At 40.2% G+C, this 26,862-nt stretch overlaps 1 protein-coding gene across 6 annotated transcripts in view; it reads right to left on the reverse strand.

Annotated features, from left to right (window-relative positions):
* Positions 1-1,498: 1,498 nt before the first annotated feature.
* Positions 1,499-26,862, reverse strand: part of DENND5B (DENN domain containing 5B) — a 193,020-nt gene continuing 167,656 nt past the window's right edge. For all 6 annotated transcript variants that reach the window (XM_045466586.1, XM_045466582.1, XM_045466585.1 and 3 more), the window contains 8 exons: positions 25,257-25,378; positions 20,741-20,886; positions 18,578-18,696; positions 17,362-17,549; positions 10,926-11,008; positions 10,212-10,338; positions 8,014-8,188; positions 1,499-6,339 (listed from right to left, as the gene is read on the reverse strand). In XM_045466586.1, coding sequence (XP_045322542.1) covers positions 6,156-6,339; positions 8,014-8,188; positions 10,212-10,338; positions 10,926-11,008; positions 17,362-17,549; positions 18,578-18,696; positions 20,741-20,886; positions 25,257-25,378 — 1,144 coding nt within the window. In that variant the 3' untranslated portion in view covers positions 1,499-6,155. The remainder of the gene's footprint in view (positions 6,340-8,013; positions 8,189-10,211; positions 10,339-10,925; positions 11,009-17,361; positions 17,550-18,577; positions 18,697-20,740; positions 20,887-25,256; positions 25,379-26,862) is intronic.

Genomic DNA, 26,862 nt, shown 5'->3' on the forward strand with positions numbered 1-26,862 from the left:
CACACACACACACACACACACAACTTCTTGGTTCTTTTTCTCTAGAGAACTCTCATACATAGTTTTTTACATTCAACCCCCCCCCCCCGCCCCCCCTTCAGGGTGATGGGCTGGCTCAGTTGGTACAGCATTCAACTCTTGATCTTGGGGTCATGAGTTCAAGCCCCATGTTGGGCATGGATTTTACTTAAAAAAAAAAAAAAAAAAAAATCCATCCCTCTTCAAATAGCTTATGGTTTCTGTCTCTTGATTGGATCCTGACAAATATATCCTTGTTCTCCCCTGAACTCCTATTCATGCAAGTGCCTACTAAGCTTCTCTACTTGGATGTCTAATAGGCATTCCAAAGTTAGGTTCAAAAGTAATTTTTTTTTCAGTGTTTATTTATTTTTGAGAGAGAGAGTGCAGTAACAGGGAAGGAAGGGGCAGAGAGAGAGAGGAGGACAGAGGATCTGAAGCAGGCTCTGCACTGACAGCAGAGAGCCTGATGCTGGGCTTAAACTCATGAACCATGAGATCGTGACCTGAGCCGAAGTCAGACACTTCACCGTCTGAGCTGCACAGGCACCCCAAAAGTAAGCTCTTGATGTTGATCCTGCAGCCTTGTTTTCTCCTACACTTTTTCTAATCCCAGTTAAGGGCATCTCCATTTGCAGTGAGGCCTTCTCTAGCTAACCCATTTATAATTGCAGTCCTTCTCCAAGTGGCCCAATCATACTTTCAGTCTCTCTTCTTTGCTTGTTATTGTTATCTAAGTATAATGTGTATTACTTCTCCTGTTCACTATTTAACCCTTCATTAGAAAACAAATTCCAAAAAAAAAAAGAGAATATAAATCCCGTAACAGCAGGAATTTGATGTGTATGTATGTTTAAAATGCTATATGCAGGGGCGCCTGTGTGGCTCAATCAGTTAAGTGTCCAACTTCAGCTCAGGTCATGATCTCAAGGTTCATGAGTTTGAGCCCCGCATCGGGCTCTGTGCTGATGGCTTGGAGCCTGCTTCAGATTCTGTGTTTCCCTCTCTCTGCCCCTCCCCCAATCATTCTCTGTCTCTCACTCTCAAAAATAAACATTAAAATTTTTAAAAATGCTATATGCAAAAAAATAATTTAAAAAATAAATAAAATGCTGTATGCCCGTATCTTAAAGCAATGACTTAAGTAATGCTTACAATGGGTAGTCAATGAAACCTTGCCTTCTGTTATTTTTGAGTGTCTTAAGAATACTTCCCTTTCCTAAGTTCATAAATGCATTCTGTATTTTCCTCTAAAAATTTTGTTTCTCCTTTTTCGTTTAGGCTTTTACACCAAGAACGGATTTTTCTGTATGGTTTTCTTGAACCTTAAAAAAAACTGTTTTTTAAACCTCTTCTGGATAACCAGTTGCCCAGCAGGAGTATTTTTACTACTTACTTAATGGTTTTGGTTTATCCCTCTACTTTCTGAAATCACTTGCCACTCAGTATTAAGATTCTGTAATAACAAAGCAAAACAAAGTATCAACCCCACAGTTTTATTTGTAAAGAACAAAGCATGAAAAGTCATATTTAAATGTACTCCAAAACCTGAAAAACCCACGTCAGTTTCTCTGATATGTATGTTAAAGTGCTTGATATCACAATACTCTTTAAATTTTATATTATGTTCAGATGAGAAAAAAAAAATCCAGTTCTGATGCATTGTTAACAATACAAAGAAACACAATATAATTTAAATGCAGAAATGTTCATTTTTTAAAAAAAGATACACAGGGTACATTTACACACGGCTCAAGTGTAACATAGAAGGATTTTTCTATGTTTAACACCCTCAGCTGACTGACAACAGGAACTCCTTACCATACCTCTCTACTGTGAACAAGGTTTGGAACAGACTGGAGCCACACACAAATTCATTCAGGAAACTGGATCAAGCATGATTCCCTCCCACATAACCCAAGGATGCCCTGGATTCCTTTAGATGAGGAGAAATTTTTTGATATATATTTTTGTCCCTCTGGTGTCAACTGCTCAATGTGATACATTTCTGGAGCGAATCTTTACTCTGTCCTTGAGAGGATGATCAGCTCCAGGAAGATCTGGGACAATGCATTTCTTCTTGGATTCCTCTGATCATCAGTACCCTCTTCAAAACAGGTTGGAAATCCAAGAGATTTGTAAATGTATTTTAATAGGAATAAAGGACCTAGAAGTTTATTATTCGTTTCTGTCTCTTTTTAAAGCTAAATGGTAATGTAACAAATGCTTAGGAAAGAAACAGGGACTTCAAAAGAAACTGATGACTTGGAAACAGGATTCATTTTATAAAAGTAGAGAGGAGCCCACGACTCCATTCTCAATGAAGGCATGTTAATACTGAAATATAAATAGCTAAGGTTCAGATTGTCCCTTCAACATGTTGAAAAGGATAGCTTCTGTAAACCTCACAAAGAAAATACAATACTCAAAGTGAAAATCTACTGAAAAATCATAATTCTTAGCAGAAAGAAGATATTTCGATTAAGAGCTACACTTTCAATGCTGTCAAATAAATATTTCCCTGGGGATCTGAGGTCCACATCTGTTGCCTCCTGTTTCAAAATATCTTAGAGGCATCAACATATACTACACACGAACTGTTACGTATAGTTTCTACCTCTCTTCCACTTACATTTACATACAACAGTGCTTTATTCCAAAAAAAAGATACAAGCAATTCAGTATTTCCCCTGTATCATTCATCATTCATGTAGTGTGACAGAAGCTCATTAAAATGATTTTTTAAAAAGGCTTGTTAAAGTAAATATCACAGGGTCACAAAGATTCAAAAATGTCTGCAACATTTAAAATAAATTTTAGAGGGCAACTGCAGACTCTTGCAAGATTTAGGTTTCTTATATCAGATTCTTGCTCCCAGTGGGAAAGGGGAGGGAGAGGGCGCCTTGGGAAGCCTTGCTTTTGTTCTCTATGAGGCCGATTTTACCCCAGCTGGAATGGCACTTTATGCTACTCCACACTGAGCCTCAGTAGTTTTTATGGCATTGGTGAGCCCCAACCAGGCACCGCTTGCAGGGCCTCACACGTAATACCAACAAGTGTAATGCCGCTGTCAGAAAGGCTGACATTAGGAGTTTCAGGACATTTGGAAAACACTTGGAAATTAGATGTTTCAAGAGGTAATATTTTTGGCAATTTAGTTTTAAAATAATTTCCTCTTAAGCTATTATCATGTGAAAATACTAATTATGGTTCCAGGCATTACTTTTAATTTATTCTGAGGAAAAAAAAAATTACAAAGTTGATTTTTACTTAAACTTTGAGGTGTGATTATATAAAGCAATATACTGATTTAAAAAATTAATATAGCAAAAAGGATACCTCTAAATAGGTACGGTCCTTCCAAAAGTCGGTTATGTACATTTATTCTAAAGGTTCTGCTACTGTCCTGCTCAAAATATTCTGGTATTGGCTTAGGGAGAGTTATAAGCCACATAAGAGAGAAGTCTTATTTCTTTAGAATAATTTCCTTGCGGCCTCAAACTCTGCTTAAGCATCCTTTTTATTAATCAATTTGGATCGTAAGGACTTTTTGTTGTTTCCGAATATTAAATTTCTTCTGAAAGGTCAAGATTTACCATCACTGGCAATACTCAAAAGAATGGGCTGTAGGCCATTCAGATGGCTCAGAAGGAGGTCCCCACATGTTTGGAGTCCTGGCTGTATCACTGGAATAAGTATATGGGCTCCTGATGTGACCAATTCAAAGGGCCCAGCACTCTAGAAGATGTGTCATCTGGTGTGACTATTTCTTGTGAAAGCGGTCATTCCCATTGTTATGGTCCTATCACACAGAGTGGGATAAAACTTTACGTATAATTTATTTTTGGGTATTACTTTTAATGTAATGGTTTTATTCATAGGCCCCAAATCCAATTTTGCTCCCAGTTTTTATAACATGTAATTCTCAACCACTTCAGAACCATTTGTTAAAAAGAATGTTAATCCTTATAAATGCTTATTATAAATGGATAGTAATATTTATATCCTACTTGCTTGGGTGTATGAATAAAGATCCAGGGGTACAAAGACTTAATATGAATGCCTCGGAGCTCAGTGTCACGCAGTCTTGGTGTAATAAAAAACATGAATTCTAGACTCGTCACTGACCAGCTGTGGGGTAAGAATTTAACCTCTCCGATCCTCAAGTGTTCCCATCTGTAAAATGGTCACTCAATGCTAGCCTGCTCACCTAAGTCATCCTTCGGCTGCCCAGAGTGTGCCAGAAGCATGGTCTTATGAGGAAGGTAATAAGAATAAAACCCTGCCCTGATCATTCAGTGGTTTCTGATCACGGCAACACAAGAACCTGTGTGAAATGGGTTCTGGACGTCTCCCATAATAGACTTTCCATGATCCTGGAAGAGCTGCGTTGTCACGCAGACACACTTTAGACTCAGGTGAACAAATCTCCAGTCCACCAAGTCACCCAAAAACCTGTCCTTAAACCCTTCGTGGGTCTCTAAATGCGGCCTTCAACTCCCCGTTCCTCCTCAAATACTAAGTTAGATATTAAAAGGGGATGTGCCTTGGTCGCCTGGCTGAATACAGTGCTTGATAAGGGAGTGAGGCACTTGTTCATTAGTTTCTTCCTTCAGGAAAGAAGAGAAACAATACTGTTGGCTAAAGCCCAGGACCCTCAAGATCGTACGGGGGTCCTGAGAGGCCATGGCTTTGCTTCTCAGCCACAACTGGGAATAAAACCCGGCGCAGTGCTGGGGCAATTTCACTGCTAACAATGTGCAAATGCCTAACTGGTTACAGGACCTACCATAAACGAAGTCTTAAGGTAACTAGCTAATACCACATTTATTTAACTTCCTTATAAAATACCCAACTGGAAAGTTACTCACAATGTTTGGTCTTTCAAAACTGTCGCCTCTGGTTCTGCTCCCATTTTGTCAGTCTATGCTGTACTGGCTTTTACCTTCTCTGGGCCAGTTGTTTTACATTTATTACCCCTTCTTAGAAAAGGAACATAAAACTTGCCCTGAAACACCCAGAAAGGGTTCATTCTTTCTCTTTCCCTCTGTTATTTGCATTATCATGGTCAACAAATACTTTCACAAAAACATTCCAAGCTACACCAAGCCCTCCTCCTTCTTAGACATTCCTTCCATTTCCTGAGAGGGGGATGGGCACAGGAAGGGGGGGAGGTGACTGGAACCTAACAAAGACAGGGTTTGAGATTATCCTTGAGGTAAGAACTGCTGCAGGGTTTAGATGGCCAAATTATAAGTGCAGAATCAAACTGCCGTTTGCAGTTCTTATAACTGTAAGACCAACACTTTGAAATTCACATCTCCTCAAAGTACCTCACATAACAAGAATAAAAATGCCAAGAATGAAGTTAGTCTAGGCTAATCTTTCCAAAGTGTAAAGAAGTGATAATCCTACAATTTAACATACTTCTCAGGGCTTTGTGTGTTCTCTTTCCAGTTCAGCCAAGCTCCTGGGGTCCAGTATTTAAAATATTTGAACTGTATCTTTATCTTGTGCCGACGGAAAAAGATTTTCCAAAAGACTGGAGAAGTGACTCAATTCAAATGTATGAAACCAATTGTAACTTAAAATATAGAAGTGAGGACTATCACATACAGTAGGTAAAGCTGTTTACATTCACAATACAAAGGATCAGACACACCAGGATGGATGGCTACGACATAACAATGCATTCTGGGTTCCTTTGTGATACCTGGAGGGAAAAAAAAAGCCCGACTGGGTTGCACTGTAATAACGTGTTTACTGGCTTCTTCCTGGCTAGCACCACTCTTTCCCTCCCAACTCCCAATGTGGTTAAGCTACTTATGTTAAGTCACAGGAATATTCAATCTAAGAAAAGTATCTTATTAGAGTAATATAATTTCTTAAAGAAGATAGCATATTTACACACATCTAACACATGAAAATACTCTATTTTATACTAAATTCCAGGTTCAAATGAACTACAATACAGCATTTTGCCTTGTCTGTAGTGTGAGGATTGTTCAAATTGGGGAATATGGTGTGTTGCCCCCTGCAGTGACTCACTACCTTATCAGACAAGTCCAAATCGGTCCCCATAGTTGGGGAAGGTTCAGGAGCAAGGGGTCTGGACTGAGAGCTTCTAGCCAGTTGGGTTACACATCCACTCCTTTGATGAGTGATCCTTCCAAGACTATGGTGAAGTCCTGAATGGTCTGCAGAATGCGGATGAGAGAGTTGACAGTCATGCGGTCTCGCAGGAGGGCACTCTCCTCATACATTCGGGTAATGGCAGGACATTCGGCTAAGAGTGGGATCCACTGTGGGAGCAGGCGATCCCTACAGAGTCAAAGAGAAAGAAGTCCTGAGCCCTGCCCACCTTGCTGCAGAACACACGTTAGAACTTTCAATGGGAAGGTGTAGGACTGGATGGAGCAAAATCCAGCCAAGCTCTCAGGTCAGCAGAGGACCAAATTCAAGATTTTGGAAATTTGCTGGTTAAAAAGATACAGTAACGATACAGTGTTAATGGGAAAACCCAAGAGACTGAAAATAAGTTTGGGCAAATTGGCCATAAGGACCTACCCACATTAAAGAGATTCTCTATTCTGATTTAACACTTAAAAAAAAGAGGCAGAAAGTCATTTTGTATCTCTTTTTTACAGGGGTGTTACTCAGACATCTGTGGCAAGGCATGCCAAAGTATGCTGACCCTTTGGAAAGAAAGACTGCATTAAATAGTCAGAATTAGCATTAAAAAAAAAAAACAAAACTTATACAACGTAACAAGGAACAAAAGGAAAGTAAAACATTAAGTGGATTTTACAAACCAAAAGAGGGGTTGCATTGGTCTAATAAATCAGAACAAGAGATAAAAGGAGATAAGGATCATGTTTAAAAGGAATTTTAAAAGCATAGCTGAAACTGGGCCCTTTTATTAAGAAGAAATATAGAACTTAGTTTTATAAACCAGTTCTTTCAGGAGGACATCTCAACCTTCAGTGTGTCCTGATTAACCTCTAACATTAGTTACCTGCCACTAAATATCTAAGACATCCTTATCGAGCATCTCTCAATATGCCTTTTGTTTTTTTTAAAGTTTATTATTTTTTTTTGTAGTAATCTCTACACCCAACCTCAGGCTCAAACTCATGACCCCGAGATCAAGAGTCACATGCTCTTCTGACTGAGCTAGTAGCCAGGAGCCCCTCGATATGCCTTTCATGATAAAAGCAGTCATAACTAGGCCTGCCAATCTCCTGGTGGGGCTCTAGGTCTGTAGAAAAAAAAAAAAAACACATTACACAGATAACTTAAAAAAAATCTTGTTCTAAAGGCCTACATGTTTCATTTCTTATAATTCTGACAGCTGTTTAAAAATTAATGGATTGTAAAGCTCCTATGCATCATTTTCAAAAAATAAAGGGGTAGGGAACTGTCAAAGAGAAGACTTTATATACTTAAGAATTATTTATATCATATGAATTCTACAATGTTATTAAATTTAAAACAACATGGTGAAAAAATTAAAAAAAAAAAAGAAAAAAACCAACAACATGGTGCTATAGATACACAACACAAACCCTACACAGTAAATATACGTATGTGTGTCAAATTCCTTACCAAACTACCCATTACCTATCTACCCACCTTTGGAGCCAGTGTAGTGTAATGGCTGAGAGCTTGGGCACTCAAGTGAGACTGGGTATGAATCTTGGCTCTGCTTCTTTCTAGCTGTGTGACCTTGGGAAGCTTTGTTAACTCGGCTGTACCTTATACATCTGTACAGTGCTACTTCATGTATTGTGGTGGGGAAGTGATAGGAGGATTCAATGAGTACTTAGCATGGTGTCAATACACAGCAAGTACCCAATAAACATAGTTTCATAATAAAAATTGCAATGAAAGGAGCCCATGGGAAAGCTTTGCAAGGGGCATGATCTGAGGCAGCCCCTCCTGGACTTTTGTTCAAAACATAACAAAGATAGGGAAAGTCAAGAACTGGCTTTATACCGTGTTCCAAGGCAAACTAAAATCTGGAATTTGCCGTCCTTTCCAATGTTCCTGGGTGCGGTATTAATAGCATTTACATAGTGGCAGAAGGTTTTGCAGGATGATTTCTGAATAAGGACATCGTCTTCATTGTCTAGAATCTGGTCAGTGGTTTCAAAATAAGCAACCGCTTTCTCTGGGGAAGGAAGTCAGAATCATATCACAATACACATTAATACTTCATACACAGAAAGATTAATCACTTAGTTTATTCTGGAAACACTAATGGTGCTTTGCATTAGAGCCAGTCTGGAAACCAAAATCATTACTTTATCACTGATTTCACGATGAATTCTAGAGGTCCATGTTTCCTGGTGGAACGATATGCTCCGGGAGTTTATTTTCTAATCTAGACTGCATTCCAGAAGGGTGCAAAGTTTACTCTCTTTAGAATACCTTCAAACAATGGAAACTGGCAAAAAAGAAAAACAGATGGACTCCCCGGTCAAGACTGGAACCTTCTAGGAGTAGCTAGCAAATACATGGTAGCCATCGAGATGTGCCCTCTGTTCTAGTTATACAGTGGCTGGCTGACATTTTGCAATGAAATCCTTGAAATGGAACTGACTCAAGAAATCTGAGGAAGAGATATGTATACATATATTAGAAACAGGAGTAGTAAGATTCTGGGCATTCCAAAAGAAAAAAAAAAAATCACTCCTGGAAGGCCTAGCTCTGTTAACCTTCTTTTCTTTGTCTAAAAACTCTAAGTTGGATAAAACCAACCACTTCATCTAGACTATATTTACAAGACACAAAATGATTAATCACCCCTTTAAGAAAACTGGGAATTCTAGAAGAACCGCATACCAGAATAAAGATTACAAAGCTTATTTAGCAAGCTAGAGCGGTACACTGCAACAGAACTTTCTGTGATGGACGAAATGTTCTGTTTCTGCAAGGTTCCATTTGGTAGCTACTAGGTAAGGCAGGTGTGACTAACGAAGTGAATTTTAAATCTAATTTAAATTAAATAAATTTATTTATTTATTTATTTATTTTCAACGTTTATTTATTTTTGGGACAGAGAGAGACAGAGCATGAACGGGGGAGGGGCAGAGAGAGAGGGAGACACAGAATCGGAAACAGGCTCCAGGCTCTGAGCCATCAGCCCAGAGCCTGACGCGGGGCTCGAACTCACGGACCGCGAGATCGTGACCTGGCTGAAGTCGGACGCTTAACCGACTGCGCCACCCAGGCGCCCCTAAATTAAATAAATTTAAATAGCCACACGTAGCTATGGTAGTGGTTATCATACTGGATAACATAAAGCTAGAGTAATCCTTTTAAAACAAAACAGAAGTTATTTTATGTCATTTATTCCTTAGCTCAAAGCCTTCCGATGACTTCCTATTTCAATCATGATAAAGACCCAAGTCCTTGCAAAGGTCTAGAAGGCCCTGAAGCTCCTGGCTCTGGCAGTACACAGCCCTCTCCCCCAGTATCCTCTTACTCTGTCTCCCTCACTCTGCCCCACTCGCACTACACTTGCTATTCCATGCAATGGCCAAGCACACTCCCAGCTTGGGGCCTCTGCCCTGGCACTTCTCTCAGCCTGGAGTGCTCTTCTCCCAGATATTCACATGGCTCAATTCCTCACTTCCTTAAAGTCTTTGCTCAAATATCACCTGGTCCACAAAGCGTATAATCACCCCACTTAAAAAAGCACTCTTCACTCCATTTCCTTTCACTTTACTATTTTTTTTCCCAGATCAACCATCACTTTCTAACATACCAGCTGAACTGCATACTTGTTATGTTTTTGTGTTTTATCTGTGTTCCTGTCCTCACCAGAATGTAAGTTCACCAACCAAAGGAATTTCTGTTTTGTTTACTTATATCTCAACGTGTATCTTTTTTTTTTAAAGTAGGCTCCACACTCAATCTAGGCCTGAACTCATAACCCCGAGATCAGGAGCTGCATACTCTACCGCCTCAATGTGTATCTTGAGCATCTCGAACAGTGAGTGTCTGGAATATTACGGACACTATAATATTTGTCGACTGAATGAAAAGCAAAGAGCGTGCTAATTTGGTATTTTTTTTTTTAAAACATACTCCCTTGTCACTAACCCTTATTTGCTTAAATTCCTGGGTCTTCGAGTTTTCTAAGAAACATTTCAGTGCCTTTATAGTAACATACACCTGTTTTAATTTACCTATGAAATCCCAGATGAAGACATTCTTGTGAAAGATGCGGGCAGATTTGAAGCCATGGTGGAAGACTTGTTCAAGTGCCACAACCAGGCCATTTTCTCCACACAGCAACACCGTGAGGCTTCCTCTCTGTGGAACAAAACACACAGTGCCAAAGAATAATCTGCTGCACCTAAGTTTAAGAAATATACTAGAGAAGGAGCATCTGAGTGGCTCAATTGGATGTCCGACTTCGGCTCAGGTCATGATCTCTCGGCTCATGAGTTCGAGCCCCACATCAGGCTCTCTGCTGTCAATGTGGAGCCTGCTTCGAATCTTCTGTCCCTCCCCGCCCTCTCACTCATTCATTCATTCATAAACAAACAAATAAAGAAAGAAAAAAAGAAAAACACTAGAGAAAAGGGTGTTGAAGGTAGCTATGAAGTATGTTCTTGTAGCTACTAGAAAGCTTACAAATAAAAACATACCCTCTACTGTATGTATCATGTATAAAAGTGGCTTTAAAATCATATATATATATATATATATATATATATATAATTTTTTTTTAAGTAGAAGTAGACTTCATGCCCACTGTGGAGCCCAATGCAATGCTTAAACTCATGACCCAGAGATCAAACAGGAGTTGAGATCAGGAGTCAAATGCAACACTTCCATGACTGAGCCACCCAGGTGCCCCTAAGATCCTATACATTAAGTTTGACAGATGATCATACCTCTTTTTCAGGTTTATGAAAATGCTTCACAATATTGTTTACAGCTTCCCCAATTCCTTCTTGGATCTGTCCAGCATTGGGTTCTGAAAAAATAATGAACAGCGGCTGAATTCTCATGCAAGGGAAATACACCAAAGTACTATGGGATATCAACTGTGTCCACCCATGCAGGAAATGCTTCACCACAGAGGATGGCTTGTCAGGCGCTCCATGAAACTTGTCTCAGGTCAGTCTGGCCAAGGGGAGGCATCTTGGCACAAAGGAATTGTGATTCCTAGATTCCAATTCCAACCTTACCACTGCAATCTATAACCTTGGTTAAATGTCTAACTTCTGAGTTTGAATTTCCTCAATTTAAAATAGGGAAAACATATACCTCATGGGTCACTGGGAAAAGTGAATGAGATATTGCAGGTGTAAATAACCTGGCATGGTACTTGTCACAAAGTGCTAGCAAGCTCCTGGATCTGAGGAGTGAGGTGGAAAGACCCATGGCATCATTCCAGGTACTCCCTTATCCTACTTAACTCTTGAGTTCCTTAGTGGGCACAGACCAAGGTTTGTGAAGCTCTGAATGGCTAACCTGAAATCTGTGTTTTTGCTACTGTGTTTAAAGTAAAGGGAAGATGCCAGGTACACTGAGGCACCCAAAGCCCAGAACAGCTTCCCTTTCTGGCTATTTAGTCTACCTGGGTACTGCTTCATTCTCCCGGCCTGCACTTGCTCAGGTCTTGTTTTTAAGGGAGACCTTGGTGGGCTGCCTGAATGGGATCTAAACCGCCTTTGCCTCCCAAAACCCAAGAATGGTTAAAAAGAGATGTTAAACACATTTTATCTAGGGATAGAAGTAGGTAACGAAAAGTTTAAGTATTTGGTACTTTCTTGTGGTGGTTAACTCTTACGTTTACATATCACACCATAAAGGACAAACTACACATTCTATTGTTTAAGAATCTTTGAATTCAGGGTTCCTGGGTGGCTCAGTCAGTTAAGCAGCTGACTTCAGCTCAGGTCCTGATCTCTTGGTTCATGAGTTTGGGCCCCACGTCGGGCTCTGTGCTGACAGAGTAGAGCCTGGAGCCTGCTTTGGATTATGTGTCTTCCTCTCTCTCTCTCTCTCTCTCTCTGTCCCTCCACCGCTTGCACTCTCTTTCTCTCTCAAAATAAATAAGTAAACCTTATAAAAAAAAAAGGAATCTTGAATTCATACTGCTGGAGGATTTCTTGCATAAAACATTCTTCAGGTAAAACTCAAGTAAGTTTTTTTCTTTTTTTTTCTTTTTTAAGTTTATTTATTTATTTTTGAGAGAGAGAGAGTGGAAAGGGGCAGAGAGAAAGGGAGACAGAGGATCTGAAGTCTGCACTGACAGCAGGAAGCCTGATGCAAGGCTCAAACTCACAAATGGCAAGATCATGACCTGAGCCAAAGCTGGACGCTTAACTGACTGAGCCATCCAGGTGCCCCCTCAGGTAAGTTTTTTCTATACCAATGCATAGAAATTGTTAAAATGAAGGACTGATACTGTGGCCTCTTCAGTTGCTACTAATTTTTTTCCTTTCTCTGAATATTTTCTCTTTTTAAGAAAAAAATTTTGTTTTTATTTTTAAGTAACTCCTATGCCCAACATGGGGCTTGAACTCACAACCCGGAGATCAAGAGTCACATGCTTGGGGTGGCTAGGTGGCTCAGTAAGGTAAGCATTGGACTTCAGTTCAGGTCATGATCTCACTGTTCATGGGTTTGAGTCCCACATCGGGCTCTGTGCTGACAACTCAGAGCCCAGAGTCTGCTTCAGATTCTGTGTCTCCCTCTCTCTCTGGCCCTCTCCCGCTCACACTCTCTCTCTCAAAAATAAATAAAACATTAAAAAAAAAAGTCACTGGGGCGCCTGGGTGGCGCAGTCGGTTAAGCGTCCGACTTCAGCCAGGTCACGATCTCGCGGTCCGTGAGTTCGAGCCCCGCGTCAGGCTCTGGGCTGATGGCTCGGAGCCTGGAGCCTGTTTCCGATTCTGTGTCTCCCTCTCTCTCTGCCCCTCCCCCATTCATGCTCTGTCTCTCTCTGTCCCAAAAATAAATAAACGTTGAAAAAAAAATTAAAAAAAAAAAAAAAAAAGTCACATACTTTACTAAGCCAGCAAGGCACCCTGAGTATTTTCTCTTTTAAACATAAAAATCTAGGGGTGCCCTGGGTGGCTCAGTTAGTTAAGTGTCTGATTCGACTTCAGCTCACGTCATGATCTCACATCTGTGAGTTCAAGCCCCACAATGGACTCTGTGCTGATGGTGCAGAGCCTGCTTGGGATTCTCTTTCCCTCTCTCTGCCCCTCCTCCACCTACTCTCTCTTTCTCAAAATAAATAAAAATAAACTTAAAAAAAAAAAATGAAGATCTATTCTGAAAAGTTTTTAAAAAATAAATGAATTACATATATACTTTTTATTATTTTTACATATTTATTATTTATTTTACTTTTATTTATTATTTATTTATTTTGAGAAAGAGAATGAGCAGGGGAGGGGCAGAGAGAGAAGGAGGGAGAGAGAATCCCAAGTAGGCTTGGATTCTGCACTATCAGTGCAGAGCCCAATGCAGGGCTTAAACTCATTAACTGTGATCTCTGAAATGAATGGTGACTTTAGCTGAAATCAAGAGTCGGATGCTTAATTGACTGATCCACCCAGGTGCCCCTATTTTGAAAACTTTCATTCATTATAAAATAGCCCTGTACTAATCAATAGTATTTTATTTTTAAAGACTTTATTATTTTTAAGTTTATTTATTTGAGAGAGAGAGAGAAAGAGAGAGAGCTCACAAGCAAGGGAGGGGCTGAGAGGGAGGGAGAAAGGGAATCCCAAGCATGTTCCACACTGTCAGTGCAGAGCCCGATGCATGGCTTGAACCCACCAACCATGAGATCATGACCTGAACTGAAGTTGGGACACTTGATCAACTGAGCCACCCAGGTGCCCCATTTTATTTTATTTTTTTAAATGTTTATTTATTTCTTTTTGAGAGGGAGGGATAGAGAATCCCAAGCAGGCTCTGTACTATCAGCACAGAGCCTAACTCGGGGCTCAATCTCACGAACCATGAGATCATGATCTCAGCTGAAATCAAGAGAGGAATGCTTAAACAACTGAGCCACGCTGGGGCCCATAAAGATTTTATTTTTTAGTAATCTCTACACCCAACATGGGGCTGGAACTTACAACTCCAAGATCCAGAACTGCATGATACAATGACTGAACCAGCCAGGTGCCCCTATTCAGTAATATTTTAAAATTGATTTAAAACTTTTAGTTCTCTAGGGGCGCCTGGGTGGCGCAGTCGGTTAAGCGTCCGACTTCAGCCAGGTCACCATCTCGCGGTCCGTGAGTTCGAGCCCCGCGTCGGGCTCTGGGCTGATGGCTCAGAGCCTGGAGCCTGTTTCCGATTCTGTGTCTCCCTCTCTCTCTGCCCCTCCCCCGTTCATGCTCTGTCTCTCTCTGTCCCAAAAATAAATAAAACGTTGAAAAAAAAACAAAAAAACTTTTAGTTCTCTAAATATCACCTTGCACACACGGTGAGAAAATGCCAGTTTCCCATCTCTGAATTTCAGGTTATTTAAAATTTTCTACTTATTGAGTAAGGAAAAGAAAATATGACCAAAAGTAGAGGATAAGACCTCTCAAAACAGTAATACCCCATAAAACTGGGACTGTTTTAAACATTGTAATAATTAGGATGGGCTGAACTGAAATCTTTTTTTTTTTTTTTTTTTTTCAACGTTTATTTATTTTTGGGACAGAGAGAGACAGAGCATGAACGGGGGAGGGGCAGAGAGAGAGGGAGACACAGAATCGGATACAGGCTCCAGGCTCTGAGCCATCAGCCCAGAGCCCGACGCGGGGCTCGAACTCACGGACCGCGAGATCGTGACCTGGCTGAAGTCGGACGCTTAACCGACTGCGCCACCCAGGCGCCCCATGAACTGAAATCTTTTAAGATCAGTCTTTTAAGTCAATTTAAGATTACATACAATAAATTTGCCAATTTTAAGTGTGCAATTTGATGAGCTTTGACAGATGTATAGTCATGCAACCACCACAATCATAACGTAGAAAAGTTCCATCAACCCAAAAGGTTCCCCTGTGTCCTTTTCCATCAATCCCCTTCCCCAGCTCTTATCTCCTAGCAACTGCTGTTCTGCTTTCTATCATTATTATACTGCCTTTTCTAGAACTTAATATAAATGGAATCGTATAGGATCTAGCCTTTTGTGTCTGTTCTCTTTCACTTACTTAGTATAATGCTTCTGAGTTTTACCCATGTTGTTAGATGTATCAACAGTTTGCTCGTTTTTATATATTGCCAACTAGTACCCCACTGAATACATGTAGCACATTCTGCTTATCCATTCCCCAGGTGGTGGATTTTGGGGTTGTTTCCATCTTGGCTATTATGAATAAAGCTTCCAGGACATCTGAATACAAGTCTTAGTGTAGATACATGTATTCATTTCTCTCCAGGAAATATTCAGGAGTGGGATTCTGTGTCAAGTGTATGCTAAGTGTATGTATGTCTTTATGAGAAACTGCCAAACTGTTTTTCTTTTGCATTCTCACTAGCAATGTCCAGGAATTCCACTGCTCTCCATCCTCACCAATATTGGGTATTATCAGTCTTTGTAATTTTTGTTTTTCCAGTGTGTGTGGTGTGAATTTTACTTCTGAAGGCAACAAGGAATTATGAATCAGGGGAATAATTTGAGAAAGAATAAGGGGGATTTTTAGACTATATCATTCTAATATTAATATATCACTATGTGCTAATAAATGGATAGGGACTAAAAACATCTAGGGAAACTTCTTTGTTAAGTAAACTAAGGACCTCTCAGGTACCCTTGTTATTCTACTTATGGTTTTATTGTCTATGGCTAAAATAAAACCACTTCACTGATAAACTTCCGTAATTTTTCATTAAATCATACTGCCTCTGTATTAGTTTTTTGTGGCTCCTATAATAGATTATCGCAAACCTGGTGACTTAGAACAACAGAAATCTATTCTGTCATAGTTCTGGAGGTCCAGAAGTCAGAAATTATCACCAGGCAGAAATCAGGGCAGGGCCACACTCCCTCTGGAGGCTCTATGGAAGAGTATGCTCACGTCTTCAAGCTTCTGGTAGCTGCTGTCATTCTGTGGCTTGTGGCTGTTATCACTCCAATCTCTGCCGATACAGTCTTCTCTTGTGTGTTTCTAATTTCTGTCTGCCTCCCTCTTATAAGAATATATGTGACTGTACTTAGGGCCCATTCAGATAATCCAGAATAATCTTCCCATCCCAAGATCCTTAACTTAATAATTGAAAAGATTTTTTCAAAAAAAGTAACGTTACTGATTCTGGATTAGGATCTAATACCCTTGGGAGACATTATTCAGCCTAGTAAAGCCCACATTAGCATAAATTAGAAGTTTATGGTACTATTAAAAATGGCATATAAGCACAATCCTGTCCATAGAAGTCACTCCTTTACATATTTTATCATTTCTGTAGGACGATGGGGTAAGGAGAGGAATTTTTATATTTTTCTCTTAGAACAACGGGCTCTGGATAGCTAGATACGGCTCTCTGGGAATACTGTAATATAAGCTATCTTTATTCCTCATTTAGGGTTTTGTTTTGTTTTGTTTTTAAAATTTTTTTTTAATGTTTATTTATTTTTGAGACAGAGAGAGACAGAGCATGAACAGGGGAGGGGCAGAGAGAGAGGGAGACACAGAATCTGAAACAGGCTCCAGGCTCTGAGCTGTCAGCACAGAGCCCAACGCGGGGCTCGAACTCACGGACTGTGAGATCATGACCTGAGCCGAAGTCGGACGCTTAACCGACTGAGCCACCCAGGCGCCCCAGTTTTTTTGTTTTTTTTAAGCAGGCTTCATGCTCAGCTTTGAGCCCAGCTTGGAGCCTGAACTCACAACCATGAGATCAAGACCTGAGATGAGATCAAGAGTCAGATGCTTAACCAAATGAGCTACCCAGGTGCCCCAGCTACCTTTCTTTTTCCCAAAGTACAATCTACCCCCAACATAGGGCTTGAACTCCAAGATCAAGAGTCATATACTCTACTGACTGAGCCAGCCAGATGCCCCTCCTCCTTTAAGTTTCAGTAAAAATATTATTTATTCATATTTCTATAGCTTAATTAGAACAGAGCACGCAGTTTTTAAACGTAAATTCTTCAGGCCTTTAATTATTTATTAATTCTTCCCTTATTTTTTCCCTTTTCTCTCCCCTCCTGTCTTTTAAGTTCCATTCGCCCTAATTAATTTTCTTCAGCTTTCTTCTTTTTAATCTTACCACAATTCATTAATGCAACAGTTTCCTGCAAAATGGCCCCAGATGATGCCTGCAACACCTGAGGCACACTGAAAATTTAACAAGGACAGTACTTACTGGTGGTTTTTCCTGTCAGTGAAGTGATGCTCAGTCTCCGAGCTGAGGTGGGGGATTTCTGCTGGGGTGGAGTCCGACACTGCTTTACCAGATCCTCATCAGCCACTGAGGTCATTAATTCCCCAATAAGGATTCTCTCCAGGCTTCCGTCATCAATGCCTTTCCCTAACCATCGTCCACATGGGAACCTTGTAGGTCAGAAAAACAACTTCTCAATCACCAGTACTTTACTAGTTTAATCAGAATTCTTTAAATGGCATCATGGGTGAAACCCATCATTTTAGTGCCTATGGGTTGTTTTTTAAATTTATGTTTTAAGATTTCAAACACACAGAAAGGTAGAGAGAATAGTTAGTATAAGAGATACCCATATTCTTATCACCTAGACTTAATGATTGGCCATATGCTTCTTTTTATTTTTTGTTGAAGTATTTAAAAATGTTTATTTATTTTGAGACAGTGTGAGTGGGGGAGAGGCATAGAGAGAGAGGGAGACAGAATCCCAAGTAAGCTCCAGCCTCTGAGCTTCAGCGCAGAGCCTGATTCGGGGCTCTATGTGAGATCATGACCTGAGTGGAAGTCAGATGCTTAACTGACTGAGCCACCCAGGCGCCTCTATTTTTTTGTTGAAGTATTTTAAAGTACATTGTGCATATAAGGACATTTCATTCCTAAAAACACTTCAGTATGAATCTCTGAAAAATAAAGACATTCTCTCTTATATAGCCATAAATTGTTATTGCACTAAACCAAATTAAAATGATTCAATATTTTCGCATACCTAGTCTATATTAAAATCCTGTGCTTAGATCTTCTGAGAAGAATATTTTCAAACTAGAAGTTAATTTGGGAGTTCAGTTATAGGAGAAAAGAGGAGAGTACTTCCAAAGAGGAGTGCCAGCTGTAACTAGTAGAGTCGAAAAGATCCTTTCCTTTTTACTAAATGAATTACTTCAATCTTTTTTTTTTTTAAATTAGAGATCACTCTTTGCCAACACTTGTGGACTAAGCATTAACAGCAAACATAATCAATTTTTTTACAAGTTTTTTGGGGGGCAATTTTGTATTCCATAAACAAAAGCAAAACCAAACAACCCAAAAAACTAAACTAAAATTCAGAAGGCAGCGAGAAAGCTTTAGAAAGAAAACAATTCTTAAAAGTCTTCTTGTCTAAAGAATCTCAAAGAGTTCTGATCTCCCAAGGACATTTACTTACCTGTAAGTATGTCCTGTGATCTCATTTCTGACCATGACACAATCCACTAGCCATTTGGCTAACAGTCCTGAGTTATCGTGACCAATCTGAACAGTGGTCAGCTTCCCCAAGTTCTGGCACTGTAGGAACAGGACCACAGGTTATTCAGTGCCTGATCTTACCGCCGCTACCTCTTAGCTTCAGTGATGGCACTTTGGTCCCATCTAATTTAATAATTACAGAGGACCCATCCTGCATAATGGGCTCTGCTTTGCACTAGAGAAATATATTCACATCTAAGGTGTCCCATCTATTGAGAAAGGAGACATATGGACATTAACTATCAAATGAGGGGACTGTACAAGGTGCTAAACTAGAGATGTAAGCAAGTACTAGAAAAACACTGGAAAAGGAAAAATTATTCTAGCTGGGGAACTCAGAACTTGTGCCTTTAGGATGAGAAGAATTTCAAGAAGTGGCAAAAGTAGGGGCGCCTGGGTGGCTCAGTCGTTTGAGTGTCTGACTTCGGCTCAGGTCATGATCTCACAGTTCGTGGGTTCGAGCCCTGCATCGGGCTCTGAGCTGACAGCTCAGAGCCTGGAGCCTGTTTCAAGTTCTGTGTCTCCCTCTCTGCTCCTCCCCCATTCATGCTCTATCTCTCTCTGTCTCTCAAAAATAAATAAAAGTTAAAAAAAAAAAAAAGAAGTGGCAAAAGGATGATATTTAGATTCAGTTACAGTGTGGTCAGGAAAACAACTATAGATATAAAAAAATCACTGACATGGCTATTTTTCTGTTTCTAACAAATACTAAGGCAGAACTGACTTCAAACCTCATCTGCTAGAAGTCTTTGAAGCTATCATAAAAAAAGTATAGTTATTAATGTCCTTCCTGGCCCTTAGTGGACAAGTACAAAAGAAAGCAATGAGGGGCGCCTGGGTGGCTCAGTCGGTTGAGACTTTGGCTCAGGTCATGATCTCATGGCTCCTGAGTTTGAGCCCCACGTCGGGCTCTGTGCTGACAGCTCAGAGCCTGGAGTCTGCTTCGGCTTCTGTGTCTCCTTCTCTCGCTGTGCCCCTCCCTCATTCATGCTCTTTCTCTCAAGAATAAATAAAACATTAAAAAAAAAAAAAAAAAAAAGAAAGCAATGATAACAGGACAGTAAAAATAAATGTCAATTAAAATCTGACTTTTAAACTCTGATAAAATATCACAGACCCCCCAACTGATTATGTATGGGTAGGAACAGCAGAGCTATGAGTTCTTAAAGCCCTTCACTTGTTTGTATCAAGGTGAGAGAGAAGGCATCATAGCAATCCAGGTGAGGGAGGATGGCATCCTGAATTAGTTGTGGCAGGATAGATGGAAAAGGAGACAGATATGAGACAGCGTCTGGAAACAATAATGATGGGACTTATATAGAGTTTATGTTCCACACCTGCTAGTCAAAGAAAAGACAAGGGTTTTAATCTTTTATATACAGGTGGCTGGCTGTGAGTCCATTAGATAAACAGGGCCAAAACAGGTTCTTGGGGGTGTTATGATGGAGTGGAAACTGCTATTCCATAAGGAATATAAAGAATAGAAGAGGACAGTCAGTTAGTGCTACTTCCCTCTTGAAACAAGAGCACATATTTGTCTTCTTCCTGCATGCCAGGATCAACCTGCATGTGGGCTCAGAGATAAGGGAATACTTCACCAGGTGAGACCTGAAAATGGACTACAATATTGAGAGGTATTTTTTATAGAATCAATCTATAAATGCCACCATGTGGTATACAAGCCAGAAGCATGGATGTATGTCAGCTCTCCTGTCCTTTTGTCCAGGTTCAGGCAGGGAGCACTTGACAGTCAGGAAGAGAGGAAAAGCATGGACTTGAATGCTCCCTACTTGCCCGGTTCTGTGCTAGGCACTGGGAATCATGGAATAGGACCTTGCAAAGTCCAAAAGTATTTCACTGAAAGTAGAAAAATACAGCCTAATAATTAAAATTAATCGCAGTAAAAATACAAAACAAATTATTGTGTTTAAAACTTTAGGTTTATACTCACAAAAATGATCCTGCATGCTTGAGTACTCCTTTGTATTATTTGATTTGAGGAAAAATAAAAAAGCAAAACTGGAATCCTTGTGTAGAACTATGTAAGACATTTTCTGCTAAGAAAGGTATTAGCTGAACTTACCTCAAAAGTCATTTCAAGGAGATTTTTTGGAATCTGCATTACTCCCGTGTCTCCTAGCTCCCCTGATACACAGATCCAAGGATTCGATGTGATGATTGCATTGCTCAGCTTTTTGATGGGGATGATCACTGACCTATAGGGAATCACTGAAAGAAATCATGCTGAAATTAATTAAAAATTACAATAAAATTCTCATGATACTGGGTCACCTAGGTGGCTCAGTTGGTTAAGCATCTGACTTCAGCTCAGGTCATGATCTCACAGTTCATGAGATCGAGCCCTGCATTGGGCTCTCTGCTCTCAGTACAGAGCCCACTTCAGATCCTCTGTGCCTCTCCCCAACTGGCGCATTCTCTCAAAAATAAACATTACAAAAAAAATCTCCTGATGCTATAATAAATATTTATTAAGGACTCTGTTGGCTTTCACAGATAGTTTGTTCTTTATGATCAAGAAGTACTTAAAAAGAGGAGATCACCTCTTCCAGTCTAGAAATAGGAGGTCCAGTTTATTTATTTTTATTTTTTTATTTTTTAACATTTTATTTATTTTTGAGACAGGGAGAGACAGAGCATGAGCAGGGGAGGGGCAGAGAGAGAGGGAGACACAGAATCTGAAACAGGCTCCAGGCTCTGAGCTGTCAGCACAGAGCCCGACACGGGGCTCGAACTCACGGACCGCGAGATCATGACCCGAGCGAAGTCGGCCGCTCAACCGACTGAGCCACCCAGGCGCCCCTAGGAGGTCCAGTTTATAAACCACAAGTCCAACACTTGTGATGGCTTCCATGGCGTATATGTCACCAGGTATGCACGGCGTGCAGAGTATTACCGTGGTGATGTATATAACCTTGCTTTTCTTTCCTTTTTCCTTTAAATGCTTATTTATTTTTGAGTGAGAGAGAGAACACAAGCAGGGCAGGGGCAGAGAGAGAAGGAGACAGAGGATCTGAAGCAGTCTGTGCGCTGACAGCAGTGAGCCGATGTAGGGCTTGAACCCACAAATGGTAAGATCATGACCTGAGCCGAAGTCAGATGCTTAATCGACTGAGCCACCCAGGTGCCCCCATAATCTTTACATTTATAAAAAACAATCTCAGGCATTAACACCAGAACTGACTGCTACATAGAATTTTTACTGCTTTAATATTTTATTTCGTTTGTCTTTTGGAAGATTTTATTTTTAAGTAGTCTCCATACCCAACATGGGGCTCAAACTCACGATCAAGAATCAGGTACCGGGGCGCCTGGGTGGCGCAGTCGGTTAAGCATCCGACTTCAGCCAGGTCACGATCTCGCGGTCCGTGAGTTCGAGCCCCGCGTCAGGCTCTGGGCTGATGGCTCGGAGCCTGGAGCCTGTTTCCGATTCTGTGTCTCCCTCTCTCTCTGACCCTCCCCCATTCATGCTCTGTCTCTCTCTGTCCCAAAAATAAATAAACGTTGAAAAAAAAAAATTAAAAAAAAAAAAAAGAATCAGGTACCTCACTGGCTGAGCCAGCCAGGCATCCCTGCTTTAATGTTTCAATTTTGTTCCAAAATCAAGTACACATGAGCATGGTTGCTGATTTGGTTTCACATGCAAAAGGGGGTGAATGTCTCTTTGTATCCCTTTGTTGCTAATCTTCTTGGACAATGCTTCAGAATGTTCCCATTCCAATTTTACAGCACAATATGCAAAGCCAAGAGTAATAAACAATGCCATTCTGGACATAAAGTCTATAAATCACAATTTGGAAAGCTATTAAGGTGACTCCTGTGCAAGGAGCCCTGGGGGAAAGAACCAAGAGGTGGAAAGAGATCTGTGTGAAACCTCTTCCTTCTGAAGGCTTTTCAAAAGGGACACCACTAGATGTCACTGTCCTATCACTGCCTTTTGCTCAAACAAGGTAGGACAATTCAAAATAGACATTACGCACTCCCTCCATTCTTTTAAAAAATGGGGATGGCTCAAACACACTAACACATTTTTATCCCTCAGAGCCATAGTTGTTTGTTTTTGTTTGTTTTTAAGCAAGGTACAATCAATTTTTGTTGACATCCTTGGGATTTCTACTCATTTAGTCATAAGAGGGGGTATTAGAACCCCTCCCTCCTTGAATGATCCACACACCCGATGACACACATTTATTGTACAAGGTGCCCAGATACAGCCTCAGAGAATGAGCTCACGGTTCAATGCACTCTTAGATGAGGAAAATGAATGGGATAAACGGTTCATTTGCCTAATTTTATATAGAAGACTTTCTTTAGGTTGGGCAAATAAAACCTCCCTTTCTGTCTTTTTATTTTAGCTGAAGGAAAGGAAAATGTCAGAGGAAAGGCCACACTTTCATGGTTTAGTAATCATCAGAATCAAATGAGTTTTGAAACTGAAAGCAGAAGAGGTTAGTGCAAGACTTTATTTTAGGTGCCAGAGGCTTCTCTCATTCCTTTCACTGAGAGGATTAGAAAAGCTACAAAAAAAAAAAAAAAAAAAAGGGGGGGGACTTAGGACCAGCAGTTCTGTGGCTGCAGAGACCACGGACTCACAACAGCGACTACATAAAGTATCAAAGGAGTAATATTATTAAACTTAAAATATTTCTTTTTAAAAAATGTTTGAGAAAGCAAACATGCAAGGGAGCACGTGCACATGCGCACTAGCAGGGGAGGGGCAGAGAGAGAGAGAGAGAGAGAGAAAGAAACCCAAGCAGGCTCCGTGCTGTCAGTGCAGAGCCTGATGTAGGGCTGGATCCCATGAACTGTGAGATCATAACCTGAACCAAAACCAAGAGTAGGACGCTTAACTGACTGAGCCACACAGGAGTCCCAAACTTAAAAATATTTCTTTAATGAAGATCTTAATTCCTCAAATTCAAAGAGTTACTTACATGAAATATATAGATACAAGTAGGATCTTAGGAGTCCTAACTACCTCTGCTATTTCTTCTCTTTTAAAACTGTATATACCTTGTTAGCTTCTTATACTAGCAGTAACTTACTAAACTGATTGAAAGTTTAGATACTAACAGACAGTTGACAGCTATTACTGGTTGGCTCAATACCCATTTCAACTCCATTTTTTCTTGTCTGCCTCTGTCAGACACTAGAAAGCCAAAACCTGTAAGTTTTTGGCTAGTGAAATGTTATAATTATTGGGATTTGGGGGGAAAATTGTTTTCCTAGCACAGATTCTACCCTTTTCTCCTTGGCACTCTTCCTTCTTCCTGTTAGAAGGTGGACTGAGAACAGCCATCTTACGACCATGAGATGGCTAGCACCCACTGAGAACGGTCTAGGAAGAGAGGGACAAAGACCCTGGGTCTGTGAACATACTGTGGACTATCCTGAAACTTCTCATTATGTAAGAAATATAAAACTACCAATTTGCTTAAAGCACTGTTTTCCAAGTTTCTGATTCTTGCAGCTAAACACAATTCCTAACTGACACAAAGTAAAAATTCTCCAAGTGGGGAAGGGGGGCCACTGCACATAAGAATTAGAAACAGTAGTGGCATGCCTGGGTGGCTGAGTTGGTTGAGTGCACCACTCTTGATTTCTGCTTAGGTCATGATCCCAGGGTTGTAAGACTGAGCCCCACACTTGGCTCCACACTTAGCATGGAGATTCTCTCCCTCTGCCTTTCTACCCCCACTGTGCTCTCTCTCTCTAAAATATTTTTTTTTTAAAAAAGAATTAGTAATGGTGAACAGAATAAATGTTATAATTCGACTTTCTATCAGAAACACATCTCCAGTTAGCATTTCCTCCCTCTATATACCTACATCATCCAGTAAGGTCCTGAAGTCTTTCTGAATCATCAAAGTTTAATGATGCTCACAGTTCTATACGTTTATTTCAGTATGCTGGTTTTTAAAAATTTTATGTGTTTTGTGTAAGATACTGGACCATTTGTTTAATTAAACATTCCTTTTTTTTTTTTAAAGAAAGCTCTAGATCCTACATGGGGCTTGAACTCATCACTCTGAGTTCAAAAGTTGCATGCTCCACTGACTGAGCCAGTCAGACATCCCTAATAAATCATTCCTTTTTAACATCCATCCCATTTCCTACTGCAGACTGGGCTTCCTGGGAAGCAGACTGTCAGAAATCTGCATGCAGGATGTTCCTCCTGGGATCACCACCCGAGGAAGAAAGCAGGATGGGCTGAGAGAGAAGTTAAGCTGTGATGCAGTCACAGTGAAGTCCTCAGCTGATCCTTGGTAATTTCCAGGGCAGCCCTATGATCATCCTAGGATGTTGGCTGACCAGCAAGGAGGGATCATCTTGGGGGTAAGGTAGTTTGTTCTGGTGAGGACTCCCCATGGGGGCTGACAGCTGAGGGCCACCCTCCCACAGCACCCCTGGAAGCTGGGGCACAACCTTCATTCCAACACAGAGGTCTGGGGCCCACCTCATCCACAGTGTCTACCTCACTGAACTACCATATATCTCACTTTTCAAAGTATAAACTCTTATTCCATTTGTCACCTGAGCAACTCTTCACCTAATACTAATAGCTAGTTCTCCAGACTTACTGATAGTGGTGAACACACTGGTGAAGCAGAAGTAGTCAACAGCATTGAGGGAAAGAAGATGGTAAAGAAACTGCTCTCTTTCTTCTTCACACCGTAGAAAAGCATAACGCTTATAAAGCTTCCTAGGAACGGGTAAGACAAGCACAAAATAATAGTATAGTTTTCATGCTTTTCATTATGTCTTGCATTAAAAATAAACACCTTCACTTAATCAGTATAGGTAGAAACTTTCACCTGGAAAGAAGACACAATTTACAAAAACGCACATACAAATGGTTAATGACACATTTGTAACTTAACTAGCAATTAAAGGAAAAAACCTCCATGAATCCATTTTTGCCTATCAAACTAATAAAGATTTAAAAAGTGCTAACCGGTACTGACCAGGTTGGAGTGTATGTGTGGGTACAATGAATAGCCATTCTTACAGCTGATGGGGCTGAAAATTTCAGGCAAGTAGTTTGTTGGTAATAATTGTTTTAAACCAGTCATACCCTCTGACACATTAATTTTACTTTTAGAACTCTGTCCTAAGAATATAATGTGAAATATGGGCAAAGATTTACTCAAGAATGACCACTAAAATGTTATTTTGTAGGGGCACTTGGGTGGCTCAGTCCATGATCTCACGGTTCATGAGGTCAAGCCCTTTGTCCGGCTGTGCACTGATACCAAGGACCCTGCTTGCGATTCTCTCTCCCTCTCTTTTTCTGTCCTTCCCCCACTGGCATGTGTGTGCATGTGCACGTGCTCTCTCTCTCTCTAAAGAAATAAGTAAACTTAAAAAAAAAAGTTATTTGTAAAAGGAAAGATACATTATGGCATATGCATACATTGGGATGCTATGTGAGCATTAAAAATAAAGTTTAGGAAGAGTTTTAACAACACAACTACTACTAAAAATAGTAAATAATTTTTACTAAGCACTTACATTTAAACACTTTTCCAAGTGTTTTATAGTTATTAATACATTTAATCCTCATGACTACCCCAATGAGGTAAGTCTATCAGCACTCTCACTTTATAGATGGGGAAAACAGAGACACAAAAAAGTTAAGTGTCTTGTCCAAAGTCATTAGAATAGTGAACAGTAAAGGCAGTATTTGAACAAAGGCATTCAGTCTTCAGAGCTTATGCTCTTAGAATATAGTGAAATGTTTATAAAATGCTAAGCAAAAATAGGAGGATACTGAATTGTACATATAGTATGATCTTTTTTTTTTTTTTTTAATTTTTATTTTTTAAGTAGGCTCCAAACCCAGTGTGGAGCTCAACAAAGGACCTGAATGCACAACCCTGAGATCAAGAGTTAGACACTTAACCAACCGAGCCACCTAGGTGGCCCTCAAAACCCTTCTTAATCCCCTTGCCCTATTTGACTTTTCATCATAACGATCACCATTTATGTGATGTTATTATGTGTCTCCCTCACATGATAAATATAAGCTTCATGAAAGCAAGAACAATATTTGATTCAAAACTATCCCTGGCACCTAGGATAGAGCCTGATGCTCAAATATTTACTCTTTGAATGATATTGACTGAATGAGAATTTGAAGGTAAGTCTTTATTTACATTCACAGTATCTGGTCATTTGTCTTCTTCA

This window comes from Leopardus geoffroyi, chromosome B4 (assembly GCF_018350155.1).
Source record: "Leopardus geoffroyi isolate Oge1 chromosome B4, O.geoffroyi_Oge1_pat1.0, whole genome shotgun sequence".
Lineage (NCBI taxonomy): Eukaryota > Metazoa > Chordata > Mammalia > Carnivora > Felidae > Leopardus > Leopardus geoffroyi.